Source organism: Staurois parvus, unplaced genomic scaffold, assembly GCF_062004578.1.
Source record: "Staurois parvus isolate SC_StPar_1 unplaced genomic scaffold, SC_StPar_1.0 ptg000283l, whole genome shotgun sequence".
Taxonomy (NCBI): domain Eukaryota; kingdom Metazoa; phylum Chordata; class Amphibia; order Anura; family Ranidae; genus Staurois; species Staurois parvus.
In genome coordinates this window covers 1,855,376-1,876,248 of record NW_028318079.1, presented here as the reverse complement: position 1 = coordinate 1,876,248, position 20,873 = coordinate 1,855,376, and the positions used below count along the sequence as shown (strand labels likewise).

Here is a 20,873-nt window from a genome sequence, read left to right as displayed (position 1 = left end):
GGCACGCTTGTGCAGTATGTGTTGGGCACAATTATTCATAGGACATTTAGACCCAGTGCAGGCCACCTGATACTATTGGGCAGTCACCCATACACACAGTAAAGGCTGGGTGTGAGGGATCACAGGGCACATAGTCCCCAAGCAGGAGATCATCTGGTTCTACTGTAAGCTTTCCACGATCAAAAAGTTCTGGGAAGGGCTGCAAGAATTAAACTGGATGGACACATTTTCACTGGGCAAATGTAATCATTGGACTAACATACTGTTAAATAGCCTTGCAATTTTTAATAATAACTTTGGGCTAAAGGGGAAAGCCTGTTTTATATAGCGAGGGTTTAATATTACTTCTAACTTCTACCTCTAACTTAATACTACTTTTACTACTAAGATGTCCCAAATTAGCACCTAAACCCTACCATATGTATGTTATTAAGCATAGACAATGTCTCTTTATTCAAAACAAATATATACTATATATATATATATATATATATATATATATATATATATATATATATATATATATATATAATAGTGGATTTAAGATTCAAGTGTAGAACTTTTAATAACTTGGTCCACTTACCAACTTGCCATTTAGGGCTTTTTTGCCCACTTTTATTCAAAAGAATAGTGCAATATATAAATATAACTCTTACATTCCCTGCCCTTTGGACTCTGTTCTGCAACCCCGTATGTCTTTAAAAGCTAGTATTTGAAAATGGAGGTCCACCTGGTTGCTCTTCACATACGCTCTCCAGCATTTTGAACATGCATTTTACCTCCTTGCCAGAATTCAGTAAAATCACAAAAAAAAACAAAATCGGTAGACATTTAAGTATAAATTTTACTAGTTTACCCATCTCCAATTTATTCTACAGCTCTTTACAGAGAGCATTGAACTATTAACATCAGTCCCTGCCACACACAAAGCTTGCAATCTAGTGTCACTGGTACAATAATAAAGTGCCACTTTTTTGGCTATATGAAATATGTTTTATATTATTTAAATTATGATTTTATATATGATTAAAGCCTGGTGCACATGTTACCTTCTGATGGTGCAATCTACTTTAGGTTTACTAAATGCACATTACCTTATGAATATACAATCTTCTTTAAATTTACTGATTCCAATATAAGGGCTTGCCTGTATGTCAGTTTTATGGATTGTTTAGATAAGCCAGTCGATCTCGACCTTTTTAGAGTGACACATGACCTTTAAGTGCAAAATGTTTGTAAGGCCTGGCGACATACAATCAAATTTACATAAATTTGTCCGTGAACCATTCAAAAATTAAAGTGTCCTGAAAACCTTTTCGGTTAGGTTCACATTGTTGCACTGCAGTAACACCTTTACGCCCAGTGGTGTGCAAGGATGCCATTTATTTGGAATAGCACATCAAAGCACAAGAGCAGTGCACCTGTGTCTCAGTACACCACAACCCATGATTCATTGCCATGCGTCATGTTCCCAGAAAAGAGTTTTGGCTGTGATTAAGTGCCTTGGCAGCCCAGCTAACACACCACTCAAGTGTGAATACAGACTTGACGTACAGTTGGGTCCATATATATTTGGACACGGTCACAATTTTCGTTATTTTCAGGTATTTACCAAAACATATTCAAGCTATAGTTCTATAATGGATATGGGTTGAAAGTGCACACTATCATGTTTAATTTGAGGGTATGTACATCCAAATTGGCGGAGGGGTGTAGGAATTACAACTCGTAAGAGTAGCCATCCCCCCTTGTTTCAAGGGATCAAAAAGTAATTGGACAAAGGAATATAATCATAAATAAATGTTCATTTTTAATAATTTGTTGAGAATCCTTTACTGGCAATGACCTGAAGTCTGGAACCCATGGACATTACCAAAGACTGCGTTTCCTACTTTCTGATGCTTTGCCGGGCTCTTACTGCAGCTGTCTTCAGTTGTTCTTTGTGGATCTTTCTGCCTTTAGTTTTGCCTTCAGTAAGTGAAATGCATGCTCAATGTGGTTAAGATCAGGTGATTGACTCGGCCATTGCAGAATATTCCACTTCGTTCCCTTCAAAAGCTCCTGGGTTGCTTTTGCAGTGTTTTGGATCATTGTCCATGTGTACTGGGAAGTGCCGTCCAATCAACTTTGTTGCATTTGGCTGAATCTGGACTGAAAGTATATCTCTAAACACTGCAGAATTCATCCGGCCGCTTCTGTCACATCATCAATAAACACCAATGACCCAGTGCCACTGGAAGCCATGCATGCCCATGCCATCACACTGCCTCCACCATGTTATACAGAAGATGTTGTGTGCTTTGGATCATGAGTTGCTCCAAGCCTTCTCCACACTTTTTTCTTCCCGTCATTCTGGTACAGATTAATCTTAGTTTCATCCGTCCAAAGAATGCTTTTCCAGAACTGGTCTGGCTTTTTTAGATGTTTTTTTTAGAAAAGTCTTATCTGGTTTTTCTATTCTGAAGGCTTTTGAATGGTTTGCACCTTTATTTTCTTTATTTTCTCTCATTAACTCTTCTCTTGATTTTAGACTTTGACTATGATACTCCCATCTCTTGGAGAGTGTCCCTCACTTGTCTGGATGTTGTGAATGGTTTTTTTTTTTTACTATAGAGAGGCTCCTGCGATCATCCACCACTGTTTTCCGTGGACGTCCATCCCTCTTTATGTTGCTGAGCTCAGCAGTGCATTCTTCTTTCCTCAGAATGTACCAAACTGTTGATGTGACCACTCCTAATGTTGCTGGTATCTCTCTGATGGATTTATTTGGTTTTTGAATCCTTACAATGGCCTGTTTCACTTGCACGGACAGCTCCTTTGAACACATGATATAGGTTCACAGCAATAGATTCCAAATGCAAATACCACACTTATAATCAATTCCAGACCTTTTACCTGTTTAATTGATGAAGAAATAACGAAGAAGTAGCCCACACCAATTACTTTTGGTCCCTTGAAAAAAGGGGGAATGGCTGTTCTTAAGAGCTGTAATTCCTTAACCCTTCCTCCAATTTGGATGTACATACCCTCAAATTAAACCTAAGTGTGCACTTTCAGCCCGTATCCATTATATAACTATAGCTTGAATAGGTTTTGGTAAATGCCTGAAAAAAAACCAAAATTGTTCCTGTGTCCAAATATACATTGACCTAACTGTGTGTGGTAGAAAGAGTCAGTGAAAAAAGGGCCCTTGGGTAGTTCAATTGGCAGAGGTGCCCGGTGTGCTTGTTCAAAGGATATCCACGAGTTGTCTGCTTTGGTAAAACATCCACTTACTTTATTTCACCAAATGAAACTTGTTTTGTGGCTTTAAATTGCCACTTTCTCAGTTCAAGGTGATAAAACTTTTTGTCCGTGGGTAAAAAGTTGTCATAGGGTACAAATAGGTATTTAACATAACTCTAAAGCACAGTCTAAAAAACAGTAAATGAAAACATATAAAAAAATTCAAATTTGTGAGGGAGAAGCGTGCAAATGTGTAAAATGTAGCAGTCAGAAAGTTCTTCATATATCAAATGTATCAGAGACCACATAAAATTGACATCTAATAAATATAGCAGTGAGGGAGTCTCTAAAATATCAAACCTATCAGAGAAGGCATCTCCCCAGCATATTTGATTGCTCTTTATATATATATATATATATATATATATATATATATATATATATATTCAGTTTTGTTGCTTGTTTTTTTAGACTGATTTTGAGTTACGTTAAATACCTATTGTATCCTATGACAACTTTTTACCCACGGACACCAATTTTGTCAACCTGAACTCAGGAAGTGGCAATATAAAGCCAAAAAACACTTTTTATTTGGTGAAATAAAGTAATTGGATGTTTTACGAAAGCAGACGACTCGTGCCTATTCTTTGAACAACCACATCGGGGGTCTCTGTCAATTGAACTATCCAAGGGTCTCTTTCTACCACTTTGTTCACCCACCTGAGAACCCCCACAGAGCACCCAGGATGGGAATGCCTGAAGCATTGAGAGCAACTGACCCTGCGTGGAAACAGGTTTTCTCCACCCGCACACTAGGAAGGCTGCATGTTCACCCCTAGCTGGGTGACCGCAGACTCAACAGTTGTCCACTTTGATCTTTTTTCTATTATTGTGGAAGCACTGTATCCTTGGTTTCTGAAATCTACAACAGTATAAGGGCTCAAATACCTCCCTCTTTTCTTTTTTGGTAGAAACGCTGAGCTTTACCAGAAACCGCTGGCCAGCTACTCAGGATCCTTCGGTCTGCGGTCTACCACCACACCCTAGACCTTAGACTTGACGTTTACGTGGCTAAAAAAGCCAAAAAGGGGAAAGTAGCAGAAGACTTCTTTGTTTATAGGTTCATTAGGGCAAAATATTTTCATGATATTACTGTAAAAATAAAGCAGTAATGGAAAGCAATGAAATAGAGGACGTCAAAAGCAGGCACTTTTTTTTTTTTTTTTTTTTTTTTTTATTCCTCATCTTTGCAGATAGAAGCCTGAGTGTCAAAACTTCACGTAAAAGAAGAAACGATACAGATCTCAAGCTGTGTGTTATTTATAAAACTTTCACTTTGTGTCAGCTGAGCTGATAAGTCTAAATAAATGCAGATGGAGGCTTAAAACCGCAGCGATTCTGCTCTCTGGTTACTGTCAGCTACTGTATAATACTATAAGTGTACTTCACTGTGATACAATTAGCAGTCCTTGGCTCAATACACCTGTCAGCTCACGTTGACATTTGAGTGTGCAGTGCAGTCATCCATAGTCTCGCAGTCACCCAGCGCCTGGAGTCAAATCACACCACCAAATCTCTGAGTTCATCCAAAGTAGTTTTTCCTTCTCATCGTAGGTTCAATCGGTGTGAAACATAATGTCCCGAAGAAGGAAGGAAGCAATTTAGGGTCTAGTTTTCTGGCTACCATTGTAATATTTAGTTTTTGTCGTGCTTCGAGGCAAATTTTAACTATTTTCAGTATGCTGAATAGAAAATACTGTATATTTCCAAGTATTCTTTGGTATCTGCAGACCATGCACAATATGCACTTAAAGTGGAATTAAACCCATTGATTTAATTGTTTCCCAAAACATTACGTTCAAGGCATGATGTGAATGATAACTGTCACAGTTGCTCGTACTCTTAACTGAACTATCAAGTTATTAAATGGCTAATGTTATAACTCATCACCTGTGCAGCACCATAGCCACTGAAATGCAAACAAGAGGCTAAATTGACAGCTTCCATGCCTGCAAAGGATAGGAGGGTTTAGTTCCACTTCAAATATACAGCACACATTCTACTTAGGGGGTCTATTATATTACTATTACTGACTGTCAATGGCTCTCTGCTCTGCTCCTCCAGCACTCACTGGAGCACTGGGCTGGGGAGGGTTTGGGAGCAGCTGGCTCAAGCTTTCAGAGAGTCTGAGCCTGCTGCTGATCAAGCATCTGGATGGATCTCGACAATATGGTTGGGATTCTTCCAGAGCCTGGTGCTGTTCTGCGACGTCAGCTGACAGCAAACTTAGTCCAACGTTTGGCTGATTTTGGGTCACAGGAGAGTACAAGTATGTGAACTCTTGTAACCCACAAAAAAGCTTTGGCCATACTTCTCTTTTAATGTCTACCTTCTACTAAGTGGGCTGCTATACATGAAAACAATATTTCTTCTCTCCTCCCCACCTTTTTTGCAATTGTAGATAATTTTTTCTTTTAGAAAATCCTTTTTTTCCTCCAGTTGCAGCCCCCTACTTCTAGGTTCCTTGCTTGGACAAGGATAAAGTACAGTGGGGCAAAAAAGTATTTAGTCAGCCACCAATTGTGCAAGTTCTCCCACTTAAAAAGATGAGAGAGGCCTGTAATTGGCATCGTAGGTAGACCTCAACTATGAGAGACAAAATGAGACAAAAAATCCAGACAATCACATTGGCTGATTTGGAAAGAATTTATTTGCAAATTATGGTGGAAAATAAGTATTTGGTTCATCTCAATACTTTGTTATATATCCTTTGTTGACAAGCAAGATTTCTGGCTCTCACAGACCTGTACCTTCTTCTTTAAGAGGCTCCTCTGTCCTGCACTCATTACCTGTATCAATGGCACCTGTTTGAACTTGTTATCAGTATAAAAGACACTTGTCCACAACCTCAAACAGTCACACTCCAAACTCCACTATGGTGAAGACCAAAGAGCTGTCGAAGGACACCAGAAACAAAATTGTAGACCTGCGCCAGGCTGGGAAGACTGAATCTGCAATAGGCAAGCAGCTTGGTGTGAATAAATCAACTGTGGGAGCAATAATTAGAAAATGGAAGACATACAAGACCACTGATAATCTCCCTCGATCTGGGGCTCCACGCAAGATCTCACCCCATGGGGTCAAAATGATCACAAGAACGGTGAGCAAAAATCCCAGGACCACACGGGGGACCTAGTGGATGACCTGCAGAGAGCTGGGACCAACGTAACAAAGGCTACCATCAGTAACACACTACGCCGCCAGGGACTCAGATCCTGCAGTGCCAGACGTGTCCCCCTGCTTAAGCCAGTATATGTCCGGGCCCGTCTGAAGTTTGCTAGAGATCATTTGGATGATCCAGAAGAGGATTGGGAGAATGTCATATGGTCAGATGAAACCAAAATAGAACTGTTTGGTAGAAACACAACTCGTTGTGTTTGGAGAAGAGAGAATGCTGAGTTGCATCCAAAGAACACCATACCTACTGTGAAGCATGGGGGTGGCAACATCATACGTTGGGGCTGTTTCTCCGCAAAGGGACCAGGACGACTGATCCATGTACAGGACAGAATGAATGGGACCATGTATCGTGAGATTTTGAGTGCAAACCTCCCAAGGCCATTGAAGATGAAATGTGGCTGGGTCTTCCAACATGACAATGATCCCAAACATACCACATGGGCAACAAAGGAGTGGCTTCGTAAGAAGCATTTCAAGGTCCTGGAGTGGCCTAGCCAGTCTCCAGATCTCAACCCTATAGAAAACCTTTGGAGGGAGTTGAAAGTCTGTGTTGCCCAGCAACAGCTCCAAAACATCACTGCTCTAGAGGAGATCTGCATTGAGGAATGGGCCAACATACCAGCGACAGTGTGTGCCAACCTTGTGAAGACTTACAGGAAACTTTTGACCTCTGTCATTGCCAACAAAGGATATATAACAAAGTATTGAGATGAACTTTTGATATTGACCAAATACTTATTTTCCACCATAATTTGCAAATAAATTCTTTCCAAATCAGCCAATGTGATTGTCTGGATTTTTTTTCTCATTTTGTCTCTCATAGTTGAAGTCTACCTATGATGCCAATTACAGGCCTCTCTCATCTTTTTAAGTGGGAGAACTTGCACAATTGGTGGCTGACTAAATACTTTTTTGCCCCACTGTATATTAGCTGCCCACTTCTCTCTGGTCTTATATATATCACAAATCCCAGGAGGTTGTGGAGCCAAAGTTTCTTGTTTTAAGAATGAGTCAAATGCAAGACCCATTGCACAGCAGCGCATGTGAGGGATTAAAGGGAGCATTTTTAGGGGGCTGTCTATGCAAAGGAAGAAGAGACAACCAACTCCGGAGTCAAGATTTTGGGATGTGCAGGATTTGATGAAATATGCTGTTCTTCAAAACGGAATGTCAACGGCTGTTGCATATGGAAAGTAAAATTCATGGGAATGGTTGAAGTTGCTGTTTGTTGGTAACTTTTAGGAAGTCTATGGAAGCCCTTTTGAAACTTGTAGACATCCAGACAGAGCTCCAGCCAAACAACTGAAGACATTGAGGAAATAAACAAGTTTGAACTGGCTTACTAGTCAAGGGAATTGCAATCCCGCTAAGCTAGTCTTGTGATCCAGACACCACTGCTAGACTGTAAAGCCCAGTTGTGTTGGTCTCTTTTTCTAGTGTAGATAAAGCTAAATTCCAGGCAGGTAGCTAAATACTGTACATGGTCCTATTCAGAGCAAAGTTATACAGTATTGCCATTTGATAGCCCATCCCCTCCATTGTAGGTAGGTTTTCTGTGTTTCCCCACCATCCCTTTCGCCAGCAGGAACCCTGTGAAGTAGTTGGTACTTTTGGAATTGGGGAGCATAGGACTTTCTTCTTCAATGCAGTGCTTGGAGCCAAAGTGGCCATCTGCTAGGCCTTAGCACTGTCTTATGGGGATTGGAGGAAGGACCTTAGCCCTATGGAAGTCACTATACAGACTATCCTCTGTATATGGATACAGAGGGTAATAGTATCTAATACTATTGGTGTTGGTGGATACACAGTGTTGCAGTGTTCACAGAGTGGTCACAATTAATTCATATGTGCACGGAGGAGATATATATACAGTTCTTGCACAGTTTTTGTGTTTTTTGCACGGAGTGAATATATCATTTATAAAGGTAATGCACTAGATTATTCAAATTTGTTTTTTTTTTGAGGTACCACGGGATGAAATGGAATTTCTTCCTACTGGAGGATAAAGTTTGAACATTGGGACAATTTTTGGACACTACTTTTGTTTGTATTGGGACATTTTTTGGGACACTTTGTATTGGACTTTTTTTGATTTTTTGATTTTTTCGAATTTTATTATTATATTCATTTATTTGAATATGAGTAGATTTATGTAATTTCAAAAAGGTTATAATATTATCAGTGAGCTTACTCAGGGCTGTACAAAGGTGTCAGTAATAGAGGAGACAGAGCTTTAAAAAAAAAAACTTTCACTTTTCATGACAGGTTCCCTTTAAGTGCTGTATTCATAAATGTGTCATAAAATTGTGCAAATAACCCCAAATTCCTAGCACTTAGATGACATTTTGCATGCCCTTATAACCAGTATACCTTCTTTAGTCAGATCATTATGTAGCAACGTACACTTGTTCAAGCCATCATTTCCCATAATTATCTCAGCGACCTATACATTATTTATCATCAAAAGTGATCATGCTACTAGTTTCAGCTGTTCAAAGCAGTTTCATACATATGAATGGCTAAATCAATTTTTTTTTCACCTGGAAATTTTAAGTTGATCATTACTATGTTGTCACTTTCTGCTTCACTAGATTATTTTTCTCGCTCATGTTAAAAAAAAAATAAAATAAAAATCTTTTAACCAAGGTTTCCAATTAAATAGACCACTCACAGCAGTATAAAGGCGGATGTGTCCAAGGTATTCGTTTCATTGTAGGAGAAGCATTTAAAACCAGCGACCATTTTTATAAGATAGCCTTCATTGCGATAAAATGTTACCCCCTAGTGAGTCATTTCTCTTTCTCACTGTTGTGAGGATTGAAAGATCTTGTGCACCGCGGCTTAAATAAGCAGACGCCGCTCAGTTAGGAGGAAATCATATTATTTTCTCGAAGGAGCGTAAGTGGTCCAGTGCACCAGGATTGCTTTAAATAAAATTTCAGCTGCCCCATTTTGCTGTTTGCCGATTGACACATTCTATCAATCAACCCGAGCTTGGCTTTTTCCACACCATTCGTGGTCGGCTATTTTTGTTAGGTGTAACTTGATTTGCTTTTGTTAAAGAGAAGCGTGGAGGAAAACGGTTAAGAAAGCAGGAGGAGATTAGTTATTTGTGCAATAATTTAACTCTTCAGTGCATAAAGCCTGAAGATACATTGACATCATTTAACTGATAGATTCCATAATTTGTCTCTACAGAAAAAAAGGTTTAAAAATAAAATAAAGTCCTCCATGCTAAGTAAAGCGTTAAAAGTGAAGTCCACCTTTTTTGGGGAAAAAAAATAATTCAATAAAAATATTAATTTTTTTTTTGTTTTTTGTTTTTTAAATCCATGCCAGGAAAGCATTGCACCTCCTTAGTGGATAGCAGGTACAATGCACAGCCCCTGCAGACTCTTCCTAGTACTAGGTAAGGACCTTCAGTTACAGGAATGCAAGCAGGGTCAATGGACTAGGAGTACGGTATTTTCAGTACACTTGTGTTCCATTTTGAACTACGAGTTCCTGTGCTGTGATGGTAGACAGGACTCAGTCTTTTCATTAGCAGCTTCCTGTAAATGAATGAAGTGGCTTTGCAGGTGACGCCACCTACAACTGCGTCAATTTCAAGTTTGTCTATAACCGATGGGAAGAAGACAAATGAATGAAAAAACTCCTCTAAGGGGGTAATTTGAAGGCGCGGGCTGCAGACTCTGACCATGCTTCGTTACACCCTAAATATGGTATAGCCATTAAAGGGAGAACCCCACAAAAAAGAGGATACAAATGAATAGCTATTTAATATATAAAATAACAAAACCAGCTTTTGTTGCTGTGTTATCCCTAAGTCCAGAGAGTTGTTTTGCAGTATTTTTGTTTTTCTGCAGCTAGATATGCTCAGTCTGATGGTCCGAATCATTCACTCCACTTCCTTTGAGCCCAGATCATCTGGACCTGTGCATGTTTTTGACTAGACAGTGAAAAGAGAAGCCGCAGAGTGATGAGCTCATCTTTTTGTGACTTTTTCTCCACCAGTTGGCATGCTTCTTGTCAGCACGTGAACTGATTGACTCCTTGTGATGCTTCTTGCTCTCACACTCCAGCCCGGTTGTGCATACATTGCAAGAGGTTGATACCAGGTTAGATTCATGTACTTAAAACTGCTTATATTTAAAAAAAAAATAAATTACTGATAGGGAGTAGTGAACACATTGAATGTGGTCTCCTAGGCATCTACCCCACTCCACCCTAAACCCTACCAACTGGGCATTCTAGATGACCTTCAACTGCCAGCTCCTACCAGAGAAGCAGTGGTTAGAGCCCTTTTCCAAGCTTGGAGAGTTCTTTTACGGCATTGGAGGAGGTGACACTGGCCGACACGGTGTCTGGTGATCTTTAACTATTCCCGTGTTGTTCAGGTAGATCTCCACCTCTTAACCCCTGATTTACATCTATGCAGGTGGTGCTGCTGCGGATCCGCACAAAAATCCGTGGACCCGCACCACTTGCACAGAGGAATGAGGACCCGCAGGCAGGTGCCATTAATTCTAATGACACACTGCCCACACTGGAAATTTGCAACCGTACTGGAAACAGAGGTTCCTCTGCGGGTTGTGTTTTCCGAAGAAGCGCAGGGACTTCTTCCCTGTGTGTCCTGGGGCACAGGAGTCCATTCAAATGAATGGGCTCTCGTGCCTGCGCAAAACGCGGCCCGCAGGAACGCGGAGATGTGAACCTAGCTTTTAGGTTGCCTACCCCTGGTGTAGAGGGTCAGTGTCTACAATCACAGAGCAAGTTGTTGGGTGCTGAAGATTTTTCATCAGCTTTCCTCTTGATGATAGTGTATGTTGGCCATGTGGCCAGCAGATGGGGCATTTTTTTCTTTGCAGGAAGGACTTTTGAGTTTTTTTTGTTTTTTGGTTTTTTTTTTTTTTTAGCAACAGGGTCACCCGGCCTCCTTTAATCACCCGTACAGCAGCACTGAAACTGGGAGAGGGAGGGCAGCTTAGGTATTCTCTCACTGCAGGTTTCTATTAAAATCCATCTCTTTAAAATCATAGTGTGCTCTGTGACTTCAATGAGATAAAAACTTTTGAGTTTCTTGTGAGCTCGTTCATCAGGTTAAACCCTGTGTTTGCCTCGTAACAAACCAAAAATAACTGAGCTGTACTTATACATTATATATAGCATACTGTATAAGACATACAGATATTCTGCTTCTTTTTCCAACATTAATACATTATTAAGGCAGCTGAGGCTGCATTGACGGGTCCAAGTGTTGCAACAACAGAACATCTTGCTTTACTGAATGCCAAAAAAGAAAAAAGTCACGATTCATTTTTCCTTTTAAAGTTGTATGTTGCTGCTCTGCTCAATGATTTTTTTTTATTTTCTAGGCAGTTTAGCCTTTTATGAGCAGTGAAATTGAACAGTGCGTTGAGGTTCAGGGCTGTATTGCCGAGCGCCTTGAGCCTGGAAACATTATAGGTCTTTCTGAGACCGTCAGGATGCTGAACAAACCATAAACTTCAAAATTAGTCAACTGGGGGTCTTATCTCATCTTGGGAGCAAGCACGATCTATAGTGGCCTCCGGCTCAAACAGATCTTCAGGAACATTTTTAATTCACTTAAATTTATGTAAATTCACTGGAATACTTTTTTTTTTTTTTGTGATTAGAAAGTTATCTGGTGGGATAACTCACTACGCCCCATCTGTATGCCCGTGTTGTGTTTTTATCTTTGCTATAATTCCTGTGTGTGTCAGATTGTCATGTCTGTAATGAATAAATAAACCGTAATCTTTGCATGCATGCCTCTTTTGACATAATATTGCCACTAGCAAAACAGAGTCCTTAAAGTGGTATTAACCACTTGAGCTCCAGAGGATTTACCCCCCTTAATGACCAGGCCTCTTTTTGCTACTCGGCACTGCACTAATTCAACTGATAATTGCGCAGTCCTGCAATGCTGCACCCAAACGAAATTTACGTCCTTTTTTTCACACAAATAGAGCTTTCTTTCGGTGTAATTTGATCACCTGTGCGCTTTTTATTTTTCACGCTATAAACAAAGGCCAAAAATTTTGAAGAAAAACAATATTTTTTATTTTCAGCTATAAAAAATGTATAGTAAACTCAAAGTTGGTTATAAATTTAGGCCAAAATGTATTCTGCTACATGTTTTTGGTAAAAAAAATCTCAATAAGTGTATATTGATTGCTTTTTGTGGTAGTTATAGCGTCTACAAACTATGGTATAAATACTGAAATTTATGCCATTTTTCTGCTATACAGCACTGCGCTAGTTTAACGGACAATTGCGCGGTCATGCAATATGGTACATAAATGAAATTTAAATCCTTTTTTTCCCCACAAATTGAGCTTTCTTTCAGTGGTATTTGATCGCCTGTGCGGTTTTTTTTTTTTTGCGCTATAAAAAAAAAAAGGCTGACAATTTTGAGGGAAAAAAAACAATATTTTGGACTTTTTGCTATAAAACATGTCCAGTAAAAAAAAAAATGCAAAAATGAAATTTAGTCATAAATTTCTGCCAAAATGCATTCTGCGACATGTCTTTGCTAAAAAAAAAAAAAACCCAATACGTGTAAATTAATTGGTTAACGTGAAAGTTATAGCGTTTACAAATGGCAGGAAAGATACTGGGATTTTTAGGGGTTTTTTTTATACTAATAATGGCGGCGATCAGCGAATTATGGCGGCAATCAGGGACTTATGGCGGGACTGCGGCGGACATTTTGACATTGAGGGGTACTGACTTGGGGTCACTGACATCCCCAAAAACACTAATACAATGATCAGTGCAAAAAAAAAACTGACACTGTACTAATGGCAATGGGGAGGAAGGGGTTAACTTTATTTTGCAGGGAAGGGTTATAGGAGTGAGGGGAGTGTTTTACTAGGGGGCGGGGGTGTGTACTGGGTGGGACATCTGCGGCGGTGATCCGCGGGACAAATTGGGGGCGGCGGCGCGCCTCGCGCGCGCCCCCCATTTGTTTACAAAACACACGTTTTAAAACGTGGTTTTGCCTGTGAGTGCCGCCCTGCTGCCGTATATCTACAGTGGCTGGGCAGCAAGTGGTTAAATCTAACAGCAAATATTTATTATAAAGCAGCTTACCAATTATTAGATGTGACGGATGCATTGGTTTTCTTTTTTAGGCTTTCTTTCCTTTATTTTCACCTGGCGGTCTGGCCAGTAAGTCAATTGTTTTTCAAAAGAACAAGCTCACAGATGTAGCAGTTAGAGGATCCTCAGGGTTGCTTATAACGATCAGCTTTTATTTATTTATATAATGCCTTTATTGCCAAAGGAAACAAATGGTGTGCTGTAACCGCTTATAACGTATTAGCTGGAGTTCGGCTTCAGTTTGAAATCTGCTAGTACATCTAATGCTCCCCTCTCCCCAGACTGACAATGCTGCTGTCCAAAGGTGCCCCTTTGCTCCTCCATCCAGAATGGGGACACTCTAATACAGGAGATGTATTAGGCCAGGCCACCAGGTGAAAAGTCTAAGAAAAGAAAATTATGCAGCCACTATTTCTAATGATTGGTGAGCTGCAATATATAGGAGTACCTCGGTTTATGAATTTAGTGCATTCTGCACGACTTTTCGTATTGCGAAGAATTCATAAACAGAAACGTGGTTTCCCATAGGAATGTATTGAAAACCAATTAATCCGTTCCGGAGGTCAGAAAAAGTAAAAAAAAAAAAATCTTTTCAAAACTCTTTATAACGTGCACTTTAAAGGTATAAATACTGTACAGGGACATGATTAAAAATTAATTTGTAAATGCATTGAAAACCAATTAATCAGTATGTATTGCGAAAATAATTCATAAATGCATTGAAAACCAATTAATCCGTTTCGGAGGTCAGAAAAAAGTAAACAGTCTTATCTGTTCAAAACTCTTTATAAAGGGCACTTTAAAGGCATAGTACTGTACAGGGACATGATTAAATAAAAATGCATAAATGCATTGAAAACCAATTAATCCGTTCATATTTTGAAAAAAAATTTGTAAACCGAGGCATTATTTTCAGTGGATTTTCATTCATAAACCGAAAATTACGTTAACCGAGGCGTTTGTAAACCAAGGTAACATTTTTGGTTATGAATTTAATACCGCTTTAAAGCTGAACTCTAGGTACATGATAACTACACAGATGAAATACATATAAGGTAACTGTTAGTGGCTTCCACCGCAGCCTGCTGAATGGACAATGAAAGATCAAAGATTGATGAGGTCATTCCTCTGCTCACTCTGCTCTTTTCTGCAGAGTGTTTCATGTGAGTACATTTGCTTGCAAAATGCATAATTGGCTCCCATTCATACTCCTCCCTGTCCCCATCTGACTGCTGTTGTATCCCTGTACAACTGCAGTCAGACTGGGAGAGGTAGGAACATCCCTGGGAGCCATTCAGGGATTGCTGATATCAATCTAAAAATAAAAAATAAATAAATGAATACCTAGCTGCATTGATTTGTGTGTTTTTACACCTGCCTGGAGTTCAGCTTTAAAGGCTTAGTCCATCTGTAGGATGCGGTTTCATGTTGCATCTACAGTAAAGGCATACTATGTAATATGGTCAAACTACCCAGCTGCCACTCTCAAACTGCCTGAATTGTGAGGTGCTGCTCACTACAGGTTTTTTTTTTTTTTTTTTTTTTTTTTTTAGTATAGTTTTCAATGGCTCCAAAAGCTCAGCTGCATCATCTATTCACAGGAATCCCCATCTGCCACTTCGGCAGGGGGAACCAGTAGGACAGCCGGCTAGGCGGTGGCATCAACACACTTGCAGTCCATGGTTTACTTCCTCCAGCCCTATACCAGAAGGTCCTACATACAGACTTTGGTCTGGGGTACGCAATGCAACCCCAAGGTCAAATAAGTCAAAAGCTCCTGCGGCTGAGTGTGGAGGGCTGAAGGCAGGGAGGTATGGTAGAACCCACATAAATGCGAAATTCGAGCGGATAAGCCAAGCCTTGCTGCCCCCGTGTACGACAGGGGAAGTCAGGAGTAACTACAGGGAAAAATGGAACAAGAGCGCACTGGCCTAGCACATTATCCCAGATACCAATTTATTGAATGAAAGTTGAAATATACTCACAAACAAGAAGTGACAAACCGCATAGCAAATGACAATCACTGGAAATATGCTCTATATGGCACTAAGAGCCCCGACAGAAAAGAAGTGCCATCGAAGGTCCAAAGAAATTCTGACGCGTTTCAAGGAAGAGGGTTTCCCTCGAAACGCTTCAACCTTTATTTGGCCCTTGATTGGCACTTCGTTTATGTTAGGGCTCTTGGCGCCATATAGAGTATATTTCCAGTGATTGTCATTTGCTATGCGATTTGTCACTTCTTGTTTGTGAGTATATTTCAACTTTCATGCAATAAATTGGTATCTGGGATAATGCGCTAGGCCAGTGCGCTCTTGTTCCATTTTTTTCCTGTAAGCAATGCAACAGCCTGTACACCTGGAACACACTGTTCGCGTTTGCAATGCTATGCTCTGCAGGCTTCAATGCAAAAATGTAATAAATGCACATTTATGTTACTGTTAGTGCACTATTCATTTTTTTTTTTTTTTACAATAGGTTGACATTAATAAAGGCAGCTTTATTGCAGTTGTCCGAAAAGTCCATGGGAAAGGATAGGCCATGAAATGTATTGATTCTTTTTCAGCTTTTGAGAATTGCCCAGTTGTGTTAATATGATCGGGTTTCAGGATTTATTTAGTGGTTGCCTTGAAAGCTGTGAAGTGTTCTCTTTATGTCATGCACTATTTTGCATTTTCATGCCCAATTGTTGCTTCAGTAACACAGACTGCTTTTAATAACATTGTCTTGCCAGAAATTTACAAATGTATGACTTTTTTGACTTTTTTTTTTTAAATTGGCAAAGAGATCTCTGTAGGTCTGATATAAAGGAGGCTGTTCTCAAATTCTACTATAAAGCTGTATTACCAGGAAGGAGCAAAGTGTATTAGACTGGAATACATACCCTTTCTGGAGAAAATGCTGAGGGTTCTCTTTAGTGCTGAGCACACACCTAAAGGCCACGGCACTTTGTTTTAATGACCTGTGTTGAAGTGGAGGATTTGGCATTCTGAATCATGATCCTACTCTTTGATTACATGACTGAGTGCCTTTCAGGCCTATGCCCAGCAGTGAAGGATGCCTGGAGCAAAATTTCCTCCACTCAAGATACCGTATTACCCGGCATATAAGATGACTTTTTAACCCATGAAAATCTTCTGAAAAGTCGGGGGTCGTCTTATACGCCGGTATACGGCAAGTCGGTGTCAGGGCGTCACTTTTTCGGGGGGTGGCGCGGTGCCACCCCCCCCCTTCCAACGGAAGAGACACTAAGTACAGGGGCGGGCAGGGGGCTGCTGTTTCTTACCTGGCTCCGGTCCCACGACGATCCGGTCCAGGAAGCGCAGCTGCTCCTTCTTTCTGTTCGGCCGCTCGATGTCCACGCGGCCGCTTGGCTCCGCCTCCTCACGGGTGATTGGGCGCCAGAACTGTAGCTCAGGAAAGGCACACAGGCGGCCAATCACCGGCGAGGAGGCGGAGCCAAGCCGCCCCACGAAAATCGAGTGAGAGCGGCCAGTAAGTGTGCAGCAGCACCATGCTGGAGCACTATTGGCACTATTCCTCCCCCCCCCCCACTGACACCAATGATGGGGCACTATTCCTCCCCCACTGACACCAATGATGGGGCACTATTCCTCCCCCACTGACACCAATGATGGGGCACTATTCCTCCCCCACTGACACCAATGATGGGGCACTATTACTCCCCCCACTGACACCAATGATGGGGCACTATTCCTCCCCCCACTGACACCAATGATGGGGCACTATTCCACCCCCCACTGACACCAATGCTGGAACACTATTTCTTCCCCCACTGACACCAAAGATAGGGCACTATTCCTCCCACTGATACCAATGATGGGGCACTTTTCCTGCCACTGATACCAATGATGGGGCACTATTCCTGCCACTGATACCAATGATGGGGTGCAATTCCTGCCACTGATACCAATAATGGGGCGCTATTCCTCCCATTGACACCAATGATGGGGTGCTATTCCTCCCACTGACACCAATGATGGGGCACTATTCCTCCCACTGACACCAATGATGGGGCACGATTCCTCCCACTGACAACAGTGATGGGACACTATTCCTCCCACTGACACCAATGATGGGGCACTATTCCTCTCACTGACACCAATGATGGGGGACTATTCCTCCCACTGACACCGATGGAGGACTATTCCTCCCACTGACACCAATGATGGGGCACTATTCCTCCCACTGACACCAATGATGGGGGACTATTCCTCCCACTGACACTAATGATGGGGCACCATCATTGGTGTCAGTGGGAGGAATAGTGTCCCATCATTGGTATCAGTGTGAGGAATCATGCCCCATCATTGGTGTCAGTGGGAGGAATGGTGCCCCATCATTGGTGTCAGTGGGAGGAATAGTGCCCCATCATTGGAATACCATACTGAAATACCATACCATATTGAAATCAAATCTGATGTTTTTTAATTTTTATTTGATGTGCGTTGGAAGAGGGGTAGTCTTATACGGTGAGTATAGCCCAAACTCTATATTTTAACAGGAAAAGTAGGGGGCCGGATAATACGCGTAAGTATTTTGTGGCTTCACAAACATGTAGTTATCCCAGAAAGGAATATGAGTATAGGTCTAACTTTTTCTAGATCTGTACATGTAATAAACTTGGGTGTGTTCCAGTTTTAGTTTAACAGACTTGAGTGTTGAACCTAAAGCCGACCACAGATGGTTTGAAAACCGGCTGGTTCAGCAGGGACTGGCCGAGATTCGAATCATGTACGGGCAGGCGGATTGTACCCAATTCGATCTATCGATTGATTTGGTTTACAACCAGCATGTTGGATCTTTAGAATGTGATTATTGCCAGCGGCTACAGTCGGTAGCAATAATCACTGTGTTCTCCTGGCAGGGCTGGCTCCCTGCAACCCTCCCCTCCAGGATCACACAATATCTCCACACAAGGGATTCCCCCATCAACACTGGCTGTTTTTCTGCAGTTTTCTTTTCTACAACCCGTGGTCACATCATCTATGGCCGGGTTACATTGTAAACACGGTCATGAAGCAGGAACATGGTTTTGCCCTAATATGGGTGTTTGTGTGGATATTTCGAGCTGTTGACATATGAATGAAAAAAAACAGTTTGTTAAATCTAGTGTTGAAGGAATAAAAATGAAATGATCCTTTTGTCTTTTTTGCCACTAGGCCTCACAGAGAAACAATCCTGCTCTGGATCCAATTATCCACGGATTGAAGGGTGTCGTGCATCATGGTAAGCAGTCAACGAATAGCATTTTCTACCCTTTTACGAAGTTTGAAGTTAAGGATTTTGTGCCTTAAAACAGCCTTTCTCGGGGGCGCATGCGCGACCAGGGATGATGGTGGACGCTGCTTGCTGAGCTCCGCTCATCCCCGGCCAAATAGTGACTCACCCGCTCCGCTCCACAGCGATCCCGCCGCTTCGGGTGAGTCACATAGTCAAAGCACCCGGCACGGCATTAAGGGGAGGTGTCCATGGGGAAAATAGGGCGCTGGAAGCCCCCCTCCCCGCACCCACAGGACCCGCGGCCCTCGCCGCTTTGGCGGTTTCTCTCTAGGCCGCAATCCCCGGCCTCAAGTTGTGACAGGAGTCCGAGGAACGATCCCGGACCCCCAGTGGCCGCGGAGGGTACTGCACCTTGCTCCAAATCAGAGCAACTGACAGCCTCTGCTCTGATTCCTCCTCATATGGAGGATTCTGACTCACAAGCCACAGAAGGAGGGGACATGGACCACCCTACACCAGGGTATCTTCCAGCCCCCAGCCAAAATCCTCAGCAGGCTACATCATCTGCACTCAGTCTCTGCATTGGACGACAAGCTGCAGGTCTTTTTGCGCAACATTACCGCCTCTATAGCCGCTGAAGTTGGTAAATTGGCTATAGATCTCAGAGGGGAAATAACCCAAATTGGAGACCGCACGGATAAATTGGAAAACAAATTTGATGAATTGGTGCAATACGTTCATGTCCTTGAGGAAGATAACGCATATCTGAAACACTCCATGTCCCAGATGCAGCTCCAACAAGCGGACCTGGAAAACAGGGAACGGCGCCAAAATATCCGTATTCGCGGTATGTCCGAATCTATCACTGACGCACAACTACACCGCCACCTACTGTCCTTCTTCATCACAACTGCACCAAAGGTTCCAGAGACAGATTGGCGAATGGATAGGGCTCATCGCTCTCTGGGCCCTAAACCTGTTGAGGGCACCAGACCACGAGACGTTATAGTACGCTTACACTACTTTCAAAGCAAAGAAGCCTTACTATTAGCGGCTCGACAAACATCTTCTTTGGAATTCAAAGGTGACAGACTCCAGCTCTTCTGCGACCTTTCTCCGATTACTCTTGCCAAACGGCGTGCTCTGAAGCCGATCACCACACACCTCCAGCAACACCGAGTCCTGTATCGTTGGGGGTTTCCCTTCAAGCTGGTTGTCTCTAAGGATAATACCCAAGTTGTTCTCCGGGATCTTCATGAGGCGGACTTTTTTCTAAAACAGCTGGGTCTTCCTCCTCTGTCGGATGATGTGTCCTCATTGCCTCCTACTCCTTCTCGTCCCTCCATCACTCCCAACAAGATCTGGACACTGGTCTGCAGAGATCGGAAGAGACTCTTGTGCACCCCGCAACGTCCACGTTCCTCTCGACCAGGAGATCTGCCTGCCTGATGATTCTCTGGGGTGATCATCTGTGGTGAATATGGTGTTGATCCCTCTCCCCTGCTCTATACATGGGTTCTATACCGGTTTTGTTCTCCTGACTGGCCAAACCCTTGCCGGGTGCTCTTTTTGCTTTTGTTTCTTCTGGCCGGGTTGGGTGACCCCCCTGTTGAGTCGGATGTCGTGCTGCCCCCGATTTTGTCTAGCCACTGGCCTAGACGACTTGGGCTTAGTTGACGTTCCCAAGTTTATATCCTTGTGGATATCTGTTTTTTATTATGTTTTTCTTTTTTTTGTGTTATTTGATTGTTTTATGATTTTTGTGTTTTATTCTTCTACATCGATGGTATTTCAATCATTTTTTATTCTACTACAAGTACTTCATTTGTTGTTATTTTATAATGGCTTTGAGGTTTTTGTCATACAATGTCAAGGGCCTTAACTCCATTCAAAAACGGTGGATGGCTTTGAGGGAATTTCGATCCTCAGGAGCAGACATTATTTTTGTACAAGAGACCCATTTCAAATCAACTGGCTCTTTTCGTTTTGCCTCGAGATTTTTTTCCCAAGCTTATTCAGCCTTTTGATCCCTCCGGGAAGGC

At 41.8% G+C, this 20,873-nt stretch overlaps 1 protein-coding gene across 2 annotated transcripts in view; it reads left to right on the top strand.

Moving 5' to 3' along the window:
* The window catches only part of PTPRG (protein tyrosine phosphatase receptor type G), a 715,101-nt gene that overhangs the window by 425,010 nt on the left and 269,218 nt on the right, over nucleotides 1-20,873 (top strand). For both annotated transcript variants that reach the window (XM_089682035.1, XM_089682036.1), the window contains exon 6: nucleotides 18,771-18,837. In XM_089682035.1, the coding sequence (XP_089538161.1) occupies nucleotides 18,771-18,837 (67 nt within the window). The remainder of the gene's footprint in view (nucleotides 1-18,770; nucleotides 18,838-20,873) is intronic.